The sequence below is a fragment of the Ixodes scapularis genome, unplaced genomic scaffold, assembly GCF_016920785.2.
Source record: "Ixodes scapularis isolate PalLabHiFi unplaced genomic scaffold, ASM1692078v2 PGA_scaffold0__279_contigs__length_252992795, whole genome shotgun sequence".
Taxonomy (NCBI): domain Eukaryota; kingdom Metazoa; phylum Arthropoda; class Arachnida; order Ixodida; family Ixodidae; genus Ixodes; species Ixodes scapularis.
In genome coordinates this window covers 41582407-41600071 of record NW_024609835.1, presented here as the reverse complement: position 1 = coordinate 41600071, position 17665 = coordinate 41582407, and the positions used below count along the sequence as shown (strand labels likewise).

The 17665-nt window shown below is 43.8% G+C and overlaps 1 protein-coding gene and 1 pseudogene across 1 annotated transcript in view; one reads left to right on the top strand and one right to left on the bottom strand.

Moving 5' to 3' along the window:
* Positions 1-8490, top strand: part of LOC8034040 (colorectal mutant cancer protein) — a 29731-nt gene extending 21241 nt beyond the window's left edge. Inside the window, exons 12-15 of the mRNA XM_042291750.1 lie at positions 223-411; positions 1965-2134; positions 2239-2341; positions 7497-8490. Coding sequence (XP_042147684.1) covers positions 223-411; positions 1965-2134; positions 2239-2341; positions 7497-7586 — 552 coding nt within the window. The 3' untranslated portion in view covers positions 7587-8490. The remainder of the gene's footprint in view (positions 1-222; positions 412-1964; positions 2135-2238; positions 2342-7496) is intronic.
* Positions 8491-11799: 3309 nt separating this feature from the next.
* LOC120847415 lies at positions 11800-14014 on the bottom strand (annotated as a pseudogene).
* Positions 14015-17665: the final 3651 nt, after the last annotated feature.

Sequence of the window (17665 nt, the reverse complement as noted above, 5' to 3'; positions counted from 1 at the left end):
ACTTCATAACTGGGAGGGCAAGCACAACAAACAGGAAACTGACAGAGATATTCCTGTATGAGTTCAATGGGGCGGGCTTTCCTATCAGTGGGGCAGCCGAGAAAAAGCATCCACTGAGGACGTATTGGCAAGGTTCTACCGTAACCACTTTATCTCGGGCGCTTTGTTACGGGAAATGTTGCTGGCCCATTCGTTATGCATGGCGTACCTTCCCCGACCCAGGAGGAGAAGGCTGAGCTGAAGGCACAGGTGTACCTGCTGGAGAAGGAGAAGGCGTCACTGGAGCTCCAGTCTGGCAGCTGGGGTGCTCGGGAGCAGGCCTACACGGTCTCCCTGGACCACCTCCGGGCAGAGTTGGGCGACCTCCGCCAGGCCCAGGACAGGGCCCAGGCCAGGGCCGCCACAAGACTCGTGAGTGTCGCATTCCACGTTTTTCTGGGCCATTAAGGTGCCCTGCGTCTTCTGAAGTCTCTCGACGTAAAGCAGCAGTGCCCTAGCATCAAAATGCGGAATGCGTTATGGGGCTAGGCTTAGTGGGAAGAGCGGCACGGTTGGGTGACGCGCTGCACCGGTCAAATGACACCCTCCCATCACCTGAAACCCTGCCGTCTCGGGACACCATGATCTCACTCGACACTTAGTGATACCGTGATGTCGACTTTGTGATACCGTGATGTCGGAGTCATGCAACTTCACTTTCATGTGACGTCACACACACGCACGCAGCTCGTGGCCAGCGCATTCACAACACATTCTGCGAGTCTCCACGCTTATCAGATACAATCAAAATATATACTTAATTTTGGTCTGGGTTTTGTGCAAAGCCCAATTTTCTGATTGGGGAATTACAGTGTCCTGGTATCTGCACTCTTGTTTAGTTGTAGGTTTGATCTCCATACTTTTAGAGCCTCTTCCTGTCTTATCTTGAGAAGAAAAACAAAAGTTTTCGCATGTGCAATTTTGTAAGGGCACCCTTCCCTGAGAAATTGCCCATCCCATTTTTTTCGCTAAATATCCAACATAAAAATTCCGAAACATTGCTCGCGCCCCGATTTCCGTCCGAGATCCAATGGGATTCACATCAATTATGCAATCTGCGGTACCGGTACGTGTGACAAGCAAGTTTGCAGCAGGTTTCTGCATTCTTGTCGGTGATCTGTGTGTGCAATATTGTCACAAATGACAGATGATGAAGCAACGAATGAACAGAAACTACACGTTTAATTTGGCGAACTTGTGCCGTAAACAAAAATACAGAGGTAGCGTTGCAGGCATCGAAGGTCAGCGGAGCAGTACGATTGAGCACTAGAGCAGGACTGACTCTGGCTTGCCACGCAGAGCATCTTTTGTACCCGCGTGGATTTCTGGAACATTCGGCGTGGAACATTTGGCGCTTAGAACATTCGTAACTCAATCACATGGCAATTTTCTCGAACTTACGAGAACGCCAAGTTGAAAGCATAAATAAAAGAACATTCCACTCCCTGGAATCAAACCTAGACCCTCCATGCGACAGCCAAGTGTGGAAACCATCCGGCCATGCATGCGCTCGCTCGGCGACATGCATGGAAATATTGGTTCCTGTGACATGCTAGTTCATAAAGAGTTCACGCGTTTTTTATCTGCATTTGATATCGGTTCCCGTGGCATGTAAGTTTGTAGCGTCTTGCCGCATGTTTGTCGCACCATGAAACACAAATTTTCTGCATACGCACTCTTTTGTACTTCATTCGCCCATGTGTTCGTCGAACCAGTCATATGTCTGCTTTTTGCCGCTGATCTCTCTCCCATCCATGCCCACATACAAAGAGCGTCGTCAGGTGATGAAAGGGAGAGAGTTGACTGATCCGGTGAGCGCGTATTTCCCAACACTCCGTCAGCTTGGGAATGAACAAAGTATGGGCCAGGTCTGTTTAGAGCATGGAAGAGATGGTAACTTTGCTTTTCCACATTTAACTGTCCAGGAAGGCTCTAGTCCCGAGATCCAGGAGTTGGCAGAATCTCAGAAGCGTGAGAAGAAGTTGAAAGCCCGCATCGACGAGCTCTTGGCCACGCTGGAGAAGATCACCAAGAACTCGGAACTGAGATCGCAGCAGTCGGCCGAGTTTGTTAATGATCTCAAGAGAGCAAACAGGCAAGTACCGTAAAATTTTTTTTTTTTTTAGTATGGTGTTATTTTACTTTTTTTTAATGTGGGACAGTTTAACTTGTCTCTTTCCCCACTTCATATTTCTGCAGTGCCTTGGTGTCTGCATTTGAAAAGGCAAAGAAGAAAAACTTGAGCAAGATGAAGAAAATCGAGCAGCAAACGACTGCCATGACGGATCGGCACAACGCTGAGGTTAGCAGATACTATATACAATTATGGTGGCATTTGGGATTTATTCGAATCTTTATAGCTAAGTGACATCAATTGGCTCATTTCAGATTGAATAATTAAAAATAATACATTTAGTAAAACTTGTTTTGCACTTAGGTTTTGAAAAGTTTTGCTAGATTTCAATATGCTTTTTAAAAGTACCAGTGACGGAAGTGCTGCACCTTTTGCACCAAATTGCGCCGTGAATGAAAGTCTGCTACATCTTTGCCGAAGTGCCATATTTGCTAAGAATTGTGCCACAGCCGCACCAAAACAATATGTGATGATTAGTGGTAGATTCTAATTTTTAGAGAAGTAGGAGGAAAGGAATATGATACAAAAACATAATTCAGAGCATTGCTACTCACTGTATGGCTTGTTTCATCTTAAGGCGGAGTACAGTTGAAGGCTGGAACCCATACAACCACAAACACATACTACAGTATAGACCACTTACAACGTAACCGCTTACAGTGCAAAACCGGGTATAACGCGGTTTTTTTAAACCACCGGTTCGCCTCCCATAGAACTCCATGTAATTACATACCGCTTAAAACGCAGGCACGCGAAGGGAAATACCGGTTATAGTGCGGTTTCTGGCACAGCCCGCCGATCGCGCCGACGACCGGAGCAGCGAGCACGCTTCCCTGTGCGACACTAGATAACGGCGCTGACGGCGCGAGCTGCAAGCGGAACTCGCGGGGCACGGAGGTTGCTCGAAAGAGCGGGGAGAAGCGAAGGGAGAGGCTTTAGTTGCCATAGCGACGGAGAGACGCACGCATGTGTCGTTCACGTGCGTGCGTCCCTCCGCTGCGTTGGAAACAAACCACAACGACAGAGCAATCGCAGGTCGAGGAGAAGTGTTCGCGCGCGTTGCATGCCGGTCGCGGGCCGGCTGCTTCTATCCGCAAACATGGCGTCGATTGTGATCGTCGTCGTAGACGGCGTTCATCTCATTGTTCGCGTAAAGGCGCTATCCTTGACTGTGAATTTTTGTTGTGTGTCGCTATGATAACCCAGCACATACTAGAAGGGAAGATCCACCTACTCGTGCGGCGATGTCGTGGCGGCGCTTAAGACGGCAGAAACGCCCGTGTCGTCATGTTTGTTTACTTCGACTACAGTGGTGATTTCTAAGCATTTGTGTCCTCGAACATCGCCCGGATTTCTTACTTGGCACATTTCATGCGTGTGCTCAAGTTCAAGGTATTACTGGCGCGTACCGTATGAAGGATGCGAATTTTTACACGTTTTCATCTCCGGAGAAAAGTAATTAGGGTTACCAATCCTGAACGCTCGCAACGTCCGTCCGCAACCCGCGACTTCATTAAAAGGCTGCGCCAGGCAAAAGCCGCTCATTTCTTTCAAAATGTGTGACACACTTGAGACAGAACTGTACTAGTCTGGTGAAATAACGACTTTCCTCAAATTAAGCTTTCTATTTCATCTAACATAAAATAAATTCTTTTACAAAGGTAAGAGATCTCATGGCATGTATTTTGGCCTGAAAAATTGATGTTTTGGTTATAGCGCGGTACCGCTTATAGTGCGGATTTTCGCGACATACGTTATATGCGGTCTACACTGTAAAAGCGCATGTCACCAGAGATTCGCTGCACTTGATTCGTTTAGTCGGTGAAAGACCAAGCAGACGAAGATGGACGAACGCCATGATGTCGCACTTTGACGCTGGTTGGTCCCATTGGCTTGTAGCAGCAGCTGCACTTTAAATTAAGCTGAAACAAAGTCTTGAGATTGCTCGTTAACCACGCTGGTTGGTCGACGTGTTGGCAGATTGATCACCAACATCGTTTAAATTTCCAGACGATGTCGGCGATGTGAGGAACTAAAAGTCGCAAGAAAACATTGCCAAATTTTAGGATGGCAGCTACTGTAACAAAACAGAACCCTAATCTCGTGCTCCTGATGAGATCACTTCATTATCATGTCTGTCTCTGTGCTGCCTCTCACCAGCGCACGTGTGTCGAGCTTCACCGCTTTGCACCGGAGTGCTAGGTGCAGCGGCTGACATGGCTGAGCACCTGGGTTAGCACAATAGGCTCAGTAATTAGGCTTGGTACTATTCCAGGTCTACTTTTTTTTGTTTTGGTAATAGGCTGATTCCGTATTTTAAAAATCTGCACACAAAAAAAAAAAAAGGGTTGCATGGTTCCACAATGTGGGTGGAATGGTGCTTTCACACACCTCAGGACGGAGGTGCGATGCGGTTAATTCTCATAGCCGTCGTGGGTGCCACTGACGACCGCCACGAGTGCTCAGTGATCCGTAAAGTAAGCGCGGTGGAAGTTTTTGAAACCATCCAATATTACACGTAGCAGCCGGACACTGCCAAAGTGGGATTGCGCATAATGCAGGGAATATTTGAAAACACGTCTTTCAAGCAGACGACAAGAAGATTTTCCCTTTGTCGCGCCGTTCTTGGCAGGACGCCAGGGATGCCCTCCTCGCTTTCTTTGCGCAGCATGGCTGGCTGACGGGAAGTCCCGACTTCCCTCTTCTGGCGCCAAGAGGGGAGAGGAAAAAGATTTTTCTCTTATTCTCGCGCGCAGCGACAACAACCCACGAGCTCAAAATCTATGCAAAGCGTTGCCCGTAAAGCTATCAATTTTAAAAAATGTGGGTTTATATTTGAATAATGGTAGTCAAGGTTGTTCCCGTGCAGCTGTCGATCGAAAGAACAGCTAACTTTGACTTCACTCTGGTCCCAATGCTGCTAAGGAGCAGCGTCACTTGCATAAGTGTAGGTTTTCATAATATCTGGGGGTGGTTCTTTGGCAGTTCATTGTATTTAGATCTTGAATTCGGTAGGCTCAGAAAAGTTGGGGGACGCATTTTTTTTTTGATAGACGAGCTGCTTTTTGCATGCATTTTACAGAACTTATATATACAGGTGCTGTAAAAGTGCAAGGGGAGAAAACCTTTATCCAACTGAAGTTTTGTGCTATGATTAATTTTTCATCAATTTTTCAGTACCCATCGTAAATGGAACCTTCCTTGACTAGAGCCTTATTTCTGAAAAGAATGCTCTATGTTCCTTTGGTGCCCTCTCTATTCTTATTACAAAAGGTAATAAGTAATATGACCCAGTATTAAAGTATCAAAGCCGAACCCTCAGTTATCAAAAGATGAGCTCATTTAGCGATGCAGTCACTTTTTCATTTTCAAGTGATGTGCTAACAGATGTTGGCATCTGCTCCAAAAGGATCAGTGACTGCTCCAAACCAATGTTTTGCATGCTATGGAAGCTGCTACAAAGGGTCAAATGTTACTTCCATCACTGTAGTACTTGCATATACAGTAGAACACCTTCATCCTTGTCTCTATTTGTACTGTTTTTAATGCGAGAGCATTAACTGTCTCATAGAGCGTGCCGACGTCATCAGCTTTGAAACCGTGCCAAACGGCACTTTAAGCCCTTTCTCCAAGTGAAGCCAGCTCCAGGCTATGAAAGCATGCGAAAAGCATGCCAACAGCACCTAAATTCCCCAATCCCAAAGGAGCGGAGTAAAGCTGATGGATTTTCGGCTTCAGTCCTATTGGCTGGCGCGCGTCGACAGGCTCCCATTGGCCGCTGCGCGTCAGTTTCTACGACCACTCACTCTATGGCGCTGTGTGTTCGTCAGCGCGCTACAAACACAGAGCGGCGAGGAGAGGCGTCCATTCCTCCCCGGCAGAGCGCTGCTCTGCCGTCGGCGCAAATACACTGCAGACGAAATGAGGGAGCGGAAGAGAGACGTACATGCTTTTGCATTCACAACTCATAAGAAGTGCTTAAGTGTACCTCGAGCCTTTTTGCTACAAACACTTACCAACTTGCCCAACTTTCCATTCTGTTAAAAGAAGAGAGAGTGGGCGTAGCCCAGCGGACCAAGCGTATTGCTTTAGTTCTCGGGCATGAATATCAAGAAGGCAAATGCAGGAAACAGGGATGTAAATTCTAAGTTTGCGAATACAACTGCTCTAAATTAGCTTATTTTATGGTGATCTGATTTTTGCAAAAGAAAAACAATGAAAAAAATTTATGTAATGCTCTCACGAGGGCCTTTAAGGGTACATGAATAAATAAATAAATGTATTGTTAATACCGTATTTACTCGAGTAATAGCTGCACCGTTTATGAAGAAAACCTAAGGATTCGCTTTTCCGCGGAGGATGTGGGCTTGCCAATCACCGCAATCAGCAGCATGATTCCAGCTGTTTACAGGACAGAGATAACGCCTTCGCACGAAGATACCATCTATGAAGGTTGCATTTGTATGGAGAATTGTGTTCTCGATCTAGTTATTCACTATGTTATTTTAGCGCAACGCGATGATTGGCTGTATATGTGCTCTGCAGTAATGCCAGACGCAAGGGCCTTGTTCATAAATAGTGTGGCTATTACTCGAGTAAATACGGTAAGCGGGACAAGCAATTCACTTACGATCGCAAAATTTTTGCTTTCACGAAATACAAGTTTATAAAGTGACACGTCGTTAGATTCACAAGTATTTGACTCAAGTGTTAAATGAAGTAGTACAACAGAACCACCTTGATACATTCCCGGTTCTTACGTTTTCCTGACTTTTATGTTCAAAACCGCCGGTCTCGCTGACCTCCCAGCCCTCGGGGGCCTTCTCGGTTTTTTATGTTTTCCCGGACTATGCGGTTCCTTCCCGCGGTCCCCTGAAATGAAATTTTACTATAGTGCATTAATGTTTTCTTTGATACTTACAGATAGCCAAAAAATTGGATGCTATAGCTGGATGCTATCACTCGCAAGTTGAGCCTGTAGCGCATAGAGATTCCTCACGTCTTTATGTTCATTTCTAATGTAAACGAATTGATAACAGCTTAGCATACCTAACTTATTGTGGAGTTCGCAAACCACAGATTTTTGCTACAAATTGGTGTTTCGAGGTTTGATTTGCTGGTTGCTGTAGTTGCTTCCCTTCTGGCCGCCGATGTTGGTGGAGGCAATTTTCCGAAAATACTTGAATTGAGTTCATGGAACTCTAAGCTCGCAAAAGTAGAATGACTCGCAGTATACGCACACACTCTAGCTCAGAATTGCGCAATATTAGAAGAAGCGCAGACCAAAATAAGGACCAAGTTTTTTCTCTCTCTGTGGTTTTAGGTGCGGATGCTGAAGCAACGAATCGCAATGCTGGAGGCTTCTAGTCTGCGTCATGCTCTACCTCTGTCTGGAAGTGAGACTTCTCTGTGAACGTTTGTCGCTGCTTAGAAGCGTGTTTTCAAAGCAGCATTGTTCAGCTTCCCTCGCAAAGTTCCTCTGTACAGCAGGTTCCTCCAGGTGTTTCTTTTTTTGTTTTATTTATTTCAAGTTGTCATTTGTCTATTTGGCACGATTGATACAACTAGGGTTTACCATCGTGCATTTCACTGCATTTGTGATGACTTGCATTGTGGAGAATCTCATGCTGGTTACAAGGTGTAGCCTCATTGGCTTTAAGTCATGCAGTGTTCATCTGTCATGTGGTGCAACTGATGACAGGACCCAACTGTATGTAGTCAAAGGGCCTGATACTTTTGGAAAGGCTTTCAAAGAAGGTCTAACTACTAGTTTCAACTATAAAGTCCAAATGGGCATTACTATTTCATGTCACTTTAAAACTGTTTCTTAAGCCTTGATTAGTTCAGTTACTTCCAGGTTTTGTGACTCTATTCACCAGTCCAAAACATATTGTGACCTTCTAAGGCTCTACTGTGCAATGCTGCTACAACATCGAAAGTGCTTTGGAATGGAAAGTACTATAAGTGTGCAGTAATTATTGTACGTAATTTCTAGAGACCACAAATTACAAGTCTCTTTGCTGTTAGCAGTCATGAATTTGTATATGTGTGTAGAATGAATGAGCGTGAATTTTTCACAGGCTGATTGTTGCAGGAAATGGAAACGAATGCGAAGTCAGTGTTAATGTCTTTTTGCTGCCCAATTAACTTATTGAAGAAGCTAAATTTTACAATAATTGTTTTAATCTTTGTTTATTCTTTTTTTGTTTTTGGTGTTTTCTTTTTATTCTTCTAATTACCTGATTGCTGTTTGGAAGTACGACAGTCAGTAGCCAGGTCATTGAAAGCAAATGAAAAATCAAACCTGTTACTTAAATGAAAAAAAAATAATTTTTTTTGTTGCTGGGGAGACCTCCAAAATTTAAAAAGATGTTTTATTACTCTCTTGTTTGCTTAGGCAGTGTTCACAGTTGTTAAATATATGTTGATATTGTTGTGTATGATCATAGTCCTGACATACTACTGATAGTATACAAAATAAATAAATAAGTAAGAACCTAACAACAGTTGCAGGACCGTTGTCAGCAACATTCAAAACTTAGGAAACCTCTAGTTTCAGTTTCAAATCTCTGGTACAAAAGTAGTTAGTAGTGACAGCCCTATTATGAACAAACGGCATTGAACTTTTAAAGTCAAATATAACAAATATTTTAACATATCAATACACAAAGATCAGGTTATGACCTGCCAATGTTTTTGAGCCTCGCAGGACCGTGTATGGCAAATTTGAGTAAAGTGACTGAACCAGGCTTGTTTTATGTGCAGGAAGTTTACAATCACTGAATAGGTTTGTTAGTTCCTTAGTTCATCATAAGTAAGGTTTTATTAGTTTTGATCAAGCTTCTGCAGAACATAAAAGATAGTATCTCTTCAGTTTTTTTACATTGAAAATGTATCTTAGAACTAACTAAGTATGACGTAAATTGCTTATTAAAAGTACTACCCTCTATCTAGTAAAATTTGATGCAGTGGCCCGAGCAGAATGGGAAAAAGTGCCGATGCTATGTTCACACTAACAGTGTCATACTCCATACCTTCAAACTTAAACACCGACACTTTTGAACTTAAAAAGGAGTTTCATAGCAGCCCTAAAGTGGTGGCCGTGTTACTAACACTCTTTTAACGAGACACTGGCTGCTGCTCCAAGGCTTTTAGGGTTCAGGTTTCCTTTTAAGATCTTCCTACCAGCTTTGACATGCTTTGTGTCGTGTCTTAACCAATTCTTATGAGGCACGCAAAAACAAGCAAAGCAAGATCCTCATAACTTCGTTGTGCCAGGCCCATGGGAAAATGCTTCCTAATTGCTTTATTTATTTCTATGTTGCCCTCTTTCCACCTTTTCTATAATGGAAGTTTCTACATAGTTTTGTAATGGTTTCTGGGACAAGCCACTTTGGGCATTAGCTAGGTTTATGCATTTAGAAACATTCCTGCATGAAATGCGAGACGGAACAGCCAATAGAAAGAGGCAATCCACCCTGAATGGGAGACATTACGTCAAGCTAAGCTTGGAGCAATTACTACCACCTTTCGTGTTCTGATGTTGCGGGACCACCTCTTCCTAGGCCCACAGAGAAATTGTAGATTGACCGTGTTGCCCACAATCCGCAGGCCGTGTCGGTGTTTGTCGTGCCTCCTGAATGGCTGTGCCTAGAAAGCTAGTGTTTAGTAGACCCTCGTTACCCGCCACTTTAAAACTGCCAAGGAATGTTGGCCGTCACAGCTCCCTTGGCCGTTCCCAGCAGTTCCAGCTCGATTCTGGTTGTGACACTGGTCATGATAATCTTGCACGCTGAAGAAAATAAGTTGTCTGCACGAGAAAGAAGTGGCGGTTTGTGCAAGCCACTTAATTTGCTGCATGTTAACTGCAGCTTCACATGCATTCTTTCGCATTTCATGGTGGTTTGCATGAAGTCAGGGGGGTGGTGACTGTAGCATTCAAAAGTATGTATATGGTCAGTAAATGCTGAGGACATCAAATTAATTTTATGTGACAGCATTCGGAAAAAATTTCAAATGGAGCAGGCACCTACGGTGGCTACCAGAAGTTGGTATAATTTTTGTTTTTTAAGCACTGGCCATGTCTTTTTGAAACTGTAGTCTCCGCTAACAAGTAGCCAGTCACAGCTGTCGTTCATCTGTGTTTATTTTATTAAGACTCAAAGTAATGGGTGAACTTGCCGTCGTCAGATTCATGCTAATTTAATGAAAGCTTAAGAATTGAGAACTCCATTGAGGCTAGCTCATAAAATCATCATTTTGTTACACCCTGACTCAGTGCTCTGCCACCTTCTCTTCCTATTTCCTCCCTCCATTCATTCCTTGTTCCCATGCTTCTCCGCTTCTACCTCAGCTCGGGTGCAAACATTTTGCTGTGAGACTGCTCCTTTCATTGCTGTTTGTTGGTGTCGTGAAGCATTGGCAGTGTTTCTTGTGCTTGAGCTATGCAAGGTTGATTAATGTTTTCACAGTTGAGGCTACACACATTCTTGTTTCGAAAGTGGGAGCTATGAAGCAGGATAATTCCTGTTACCAGTACTTTTTCTCTGAGGACTGTACGGATAACATTGCGAATGTCCTGTCAGAGAGCCCGGGTCATGTTGCAGACACTGGTGGTATCGAGCAGTGTACACAAGGTATTGTGGTACTTTGTTTAAAACATTTTGAAAATTCCTGGCACCAGTTTATAGAGACACTTGACCCTCAATAAAAAAGCCCTTTGAGACTAATGGCGCTGCAGACTGTAGTAGTGGGTAACTGTTGGAATCTGTTTGTTAATGTTACCATGCTTTTTTTTTTGTAATGGAAGTGCTGAATGCCGACAGTGTAAATAGTAAGTGCAAAGTGTTTTGGCAAGCAAATAATATTGTATTATGTTCAATACTTTCTTGCTTCCCAAAATTGTAAAGAGGCAGACAGACGGAGTTGTTTTACCACTAATTACTCTAGGCCAATTCCACTTCCTGTCTTGCCCAATATTTTCTCATGGCAGGGTGGTTTGGTACAATGTAGTAGCCTTCTGAAAGTTGTACAGATAATGCAGGCATAATTTTTTTTAATAATTTTATGACCTACTCAAAATGACAATGTATCTCACTAAGAGCTATTCTCTAGAAGTTTGTGACTAGTGTTCAACTATTTCAAGCCAAACAGCCTTGAGGACTGATAAAATGGTGACGTAGCTTCCAGGACAAAGGCAATGACTATGCCTTTTATGTGCAAACAAAAAGACAAATAATTTTTTTTTTTAGTATTATATAGTAAGTTTTGTAAAACATGAAATATTAGTCTGTCAAGGTGATTTTGTTGATATTTAGGCTGCACAATACTGCCACATCAATGTGCAGTCTTGTGTCTTGTAAAACTTGCTGTTAACCCAGTATTTCCCAGTGTTAGAAAATGTAATCAGAATGAGGATTTCTTCTGTGGTGGTGTTTGTAGGACACCAAAGAGCAATTCTAGTAACTCGCCATACAAAAATATTATACGGCATAGGATTTATACGATGTTGCATAACTGCAACAGTGGGCAGTGACTTCATACAGTAGTCGAGACATACTGTAGTATTCAACAATTTTATTATCACAATGAAATATGACATGACTAGCCAAAAACAAACAGGAAGCTTTCTCATTAGTTATGAAACTGCACAAAACAGTTGCGGTCTTTGTTTATGCACAGGCTCACTTGACATTTCGAGCAGGAGATGAAAGTGTAACCGCCTGTACAGGCCTTGCAGCGGTTGCGCCGTTCATTCCATATGGGCCAGTGCTGTGTCCCGTCGGTTCTCACATCTCGAGGGATCGCCATGAATGCTTGCTTCTTGGCTGGCGGAAGGTTCTCGTCAGACGGCCTCCGAGCTGATCGCTTCAGATAGAGGACCAAGCTTGTTGCTAGCTCAGCCAGGAACTCTCTCAACGAAGCGGATTTCTGTCCTTGTTGCTGATCAATTCTTCTCTGCATCAGCCATGCATTAACAGCAGCCATCTTCACAGTGTGCCAGAAGATGTAGAGGTACCATCTCTTGGACCTTATGGCAAACCGATAACTGTAACACATCTTATCTAGAAGATCAACTCCGCCCATTGACTTGTTATAGTCGAGGATCACAGCTGGGCATTCAACAAGGATATGATCTTTTGTCTTTTTATCCTACCTTTTTACAGTCACGGTTGGCTCCACAGCGCTGCAGTTGGAGAGCAGCGTAACTGGTCTGTTGTCATACCACTTGACTGCAACCATGGATTTGTTTTCACATGATGCCACAGAAAAGTCACATGCACCCCGGCCTTTCTTTTTCATTGACTTCGTCCATTAGCTTACAGGACTTCAGCCTGTTTTCACGGACTGTACCAATGTACGCTATTCCTCTGCTGGTGAGCTCTGACACAAAGTGAGGACCAGTGAAATAGTTGTCTGCCACAATTAGGTTATCCTTTCTATCCGGAAGGCTTGTACAGAGCTGCAGCACAACACCAGCTCCCAATCCCAGCTGGTAGCCTTCCTGGTAGCCATACATGCCTCTGGAGCATCCTTGGTAGACATCGAAGTCGTAGCAAAGGCCTGATTCACCTGCACGCGCCCAAAGCTTCAGACCCCACTTGCTTTTCGGCTTGTTAGGCAGATACTGTCGGATGTGAGATCGCCCGCGGAAGGGGATCAGGATCTCGTCCACCGATGACTTCTTCTCTTGTGGGACACGTACCATATTGTCTCTTAGGGAGGACAGCCATGGGAGCACTTTCCAGCACTTGTCCTCTTTCATCTGGTCAGTTGCTGCATCATTGTCGGTGAAGTGCAGATGACTTGTAATCTTCTCAAACCTGTTGCGTGACATAACTTGAGCAACAAGTTCATATCGACTGCCTGTTTCCCAGTATGCACGAACTCGGTGCATATCGACGAGGCCCATTCTGAAAAACATTCCCAAGACGGATGCTAACTCTTCAACTGTCAGATTTAGGGAAGTTCCATTTTTCTGCAAGTAGTACTTGTTGGTCTCTTCCACGACTTCCTTCATCATGCCCCGAGAGACGAACATATCAAAATACTGCTTGGCTGTCGGAGGCTCAGCTGGGGGCAGTGGAAACTCGTCCTGGTAAACGGTCGGCTGGTGGTCAAACGCAGCCTTCCTCCAGGTGTAACGCTTGTTAGCGTACCTGGATTTCAGATCACTTTGCCTAACGTCAGTCCTTTCTGTGGTTTGGTCCCCATCAAGCTCATTGACGTCCTCGTCTTCCTCACTGGTGCTGTCTTCAACATCAATGCTGGCTTCGTCTCCACTACTCTCGTCACAAGAGAAGTCGCTTTCATTTGTGTCGACACACTCAATCACGTTCTTTTGAAAAAGACGCTTCGGGCTAGTTGTAGGAGCTGCATAAAATGATGACGGCGCAAAGACCGCTGGCGCCTGCGCCAAAATAAACACATCGCCAGATTGTAACAATATGCATAAAAAAAACAAAAAAACATTGCAGGCTGGTACAGCTATTTCATAATACTAGAACAGGTCACCATCTGATAAAGTGATAACTGAAAAGTAATTTATTTGCACTTGACAACAATCCTGAAGAAGGAAGAACAGCGTTGCAGATGTGCAACAACGAGATCGGGCCGAACTTTCTGCCCAGTGTTGCATAAATGCAACACACTCCGTGACAAAAATATTAAGCAAAACCTAGCCATTATATTAAGGAAGTGTGCATGTTGTGTTAATCTGAAATATCCCTGCGACATATCTGCAATGTTTCAAGCGTGAAACTTCACGTGTGTAGTTTTTAGAAATATTTTATCGTACCTTTTTGTCAGAAGACCCGGACGGCGTGGCCGCTGCCATTTTCAAACGAGTCCCAAGAGAGGCTAGTGGCTCCCAAGCGGTGAAAATGTCAAGCTCATATATCGAGAAACTCTATATATTGAGAGCGTGGACAACTTATATTTTAGAGCGCGGGTCATCATATATTTGAAGAGCTCTGAACCTGGTGTTGCAGATCTGCAACATAGGGCATTACTGGGTTAATTGTGTGCAGGTCTGCAGCTCTGGTTTTCAAATGGCATTATTTAGTAGTTCTTTTGACTGCTCTGCTTGTTTTTTGTGACCATAACCTGGACCTACCCTTGAGCTGTGCGTGAAGCCCAGAAAAAGATAGTAGTTCACCATATCATGTTACTCCTACTGCTGGTGCTGTGGTGTTGACACTTTTTTTTTTGTGCACGTGAGCAGTGTATCTTGTATTTTCCGAAGAGAAGTGCTTCAGAATTTTCTGGAGCACACACCTGATCAAAAGTAGGACTGGAAACACATTACGTTCTCAGCAAAGGAATGTTAATGCTTATGGATTTCAGCAAGTGGCATCACATTGCTAGTCTCTGTATACAACATTGTACCTGCACAGTGCTGGGTCAGTTCTCGCATACCGTGTAATCGTTCAGCATTTATACCTGCTGTTCTGCTCTGTGCCTATAGGTTCACCTGCCCCTACAGTATGTGTGCATATGCAAAATAACTTGAATTTCGCTGTGTAAAAATAGTGTGTTGCATGTGTTATCTACAAGCGGGACACTGATTTGTTTTCTTCTGTAATCAGGCTTATAGATATATAGCCCTGGAACTACTGTTCATATCGAAAATTTCTCTGTTGTGACATTCAACCCCTATACTGACATGCTGTAACTTAGGTACATAGAAATAACTCTGAGTCTCATTTTGAGCATTCCTGAGATTGTTTTAGGCTTCCTGGCTTGGCACTCTGTACTCTTGTCTATAATTGAAGCTGCTAACTACCTTCCACTTTTGGAGCTTTGTCTCATTTTGCCAATCTTTTTACCTTGGAGTGTGTGGCGGTCGACAGGATAAGCACAGTATAGAATTCATTTTAGAAGCCAATACAAAACTTTGGGTAGGCATTTCCAAGTACTAGTCACACATTGAGAAAAGGCTAATTCTTATCTTCAACATCTGGTAATGTGCCAAAAAAAAATTGCAATTTCAGTAGAGAATATGGTATTACTCAGTAAAGGGCATCAATTTTTTTTTTTATTTGTCATAGTGAGTAGAGCATTATATAGCTCCTAGGAGCAGAGTAACGCAATCTTTTGTAGCTTGAGCTACACTGGTCGAGGTTGAGCAGTTTCGCGTGGCTCGCATAATGAGCCGTGCGGCGCATGCGCGAGGAGCAGTGACGTCACACGGCGCACAGCTGGTGCGCCGGAGCCGCCGCTGCAGCACGCTCCGCCACCGCCGCACGCGCCTCGCCAGTCTGCGTATTCCAGATGAGTGACATCATAGCCACGGCAGACGCACTGGCGCCGCCGCGTGCCCAGCTGTGCGCCTCCGTTGCGCATTAGCCAAGTCTGACACTGCACTGGAGCCGCTTGATAGCGCCTCTCATTTTGTGCGCATAAGCTTACACTACGTATATCCTGGCATAGCCGAGCCAAGCCACCACAATATTTGATCCGCCTGTTTTGCCAGCAACATGGCTGACAGAGCAGCTCGGCGCGAGTCACATGGTACTCGCGGTTCCAGGAGGCGGCCGCACTATGGGAGAACACATGAAGATCAATGCAACACGGCTGATTAAAAAATAAATGCCGAGCACACTTTTCGAAACTATTCTGTCGTGAAGTTGGTAAAGCACTAAACACTATATCAAAGTTTTCATAATATTGGATGCGTGTGAAAATTTTGAGAAGGCGATTTCCAAGTCAATGGCATTTGAAGCAGACAATATTTTTCACACAGCGGAGATAGACTTTTTGGATTGGCCAGAGCGGGTCACTTGAACGGTGTGACATCGCCATGTCTGCTGCATGATGCCGCTCAGGAAATTTTTTTTTAAATTGCGTTCTTACGTAGCATACAACTTAGCGCAAATTATTGTAAAATATTCCTTTATTATGTCAAAAACATTTATCGTTTTGTACATCCCTCAAATTAAAAAAAAAAAAAAACTATTTTCTCACGTTTCTTGTGCATTTGTGACCGGAGTTGGAACCTTCGGTCGTTCGCCGCTAGTTGCTGACAGATGGCGTTCTAGATTGCGCTAATCTGCTCCGATGGAGCCATATAGTGCTCTAATATGTGAAGTGGAGCTGCATAAAGGCTAAATAATACCAACTTTTTTTTAACTTTTTTACAAAGATTTACTGTATATAATGCAGTATTCCCATCAAACTATGAGTAGTAGTCCTAGGTTCTAACTATTGACAAGTCCTTTTATTGTCAGTTTTATGGCAACAACCTCTGCAGTGTATTTTGTTGTGGTGATGTACCTATTTTACAAGGTACAGATGATACAGCCTAGTGTAAACTTCTGTGCATTATTTTTTACATTGGTCTTGTTACTGCCTATGTTCCTACCCTGACAGTGTCTTCAAAGGTACAAATAAATAAAATCTAATTCTATGCATCTTTTTTTTTTATCATGTGTCTTTACAATGGTTTTTGGCATGTTATTAATATATACCTGCTACTACAGGTAGTTTGTAAAATTATTTTATCTTTTCAGTACTATGTCTCAACTTCGTTTGACAAAGTCGAAACATACTCGAAAAAGCATACCCGTGCATATGCACACAACTGCATGGGCGTACCAACTGGGGGGCAAGGGGGGCGCTTGCCCCCCCCCCCCCCCCTTCCAGTTCTCAGAGTGTGTGGGGGGGGGGGGGGGGTGGGGCAAGGCTTGTGTTTTGCCCCCCTGAAACAGCCGCCGCTGGGCAGGGCAAACACTGGCCAGCAACGCCCAAGGAATACCAAGTGAACAGCCCCCCGACCCTGGAAGGGGGGCGGTTCCCTTGGTTTTGCCCCCCACTCAAAAGCAAGTTGGTATGCCACTGCACACCTGCCCCTTCACTGTGTGTGCATATGCAAAATAACTTGAATCTCGCTGTGTAAAAGTTTTGTTTTGTATGTGTTTCTGCAAGTGGGACACTAATTTGTTTTCTTCTGTATTCAAACTACTGTTCATAGCGCAGATTTCTCTGGTATGCATCCAACCTTTATACTAACGTGGTGTAATTTGCATAGGAAGAACTCTGAGCCTCATTTTGAGCCTTCTTGAGATTGTTTTAGGCTTGCTGGCCTGCACTGTGTACTCTTGTGCTACAATTAAATGCTGCTGAATACCTTCCATTTTTGTATCTTGTCTCGTTTTGCCGTTTTTTTTTTTTTTTTTTTTTTTTTAGTGTGTGGTGGCTGATAGGACTGGCCGACTGGGTGCGAATTTTCAAGTAATATAGTCGCACATTGAGAAGCCAGTTCTTATCAGCTCGATGGTAATGTGTCAAAAGAAAAAAAAGTAACAATTTCAGTACAGAATATGATATTTCTCAGTACTGTAGGGCATCATCTTTTTAATGTTCATAGTGAGTGGAGTGGGGCTTTGCATAAAAGCTAAATAACTCAAATGGTTGGGTTTTTTTTTACTCCTTTTTAAGGTTTACTGTATACAGTACAGTTCTAACTATTGACAAGCCTTTTTATTGTCAGTT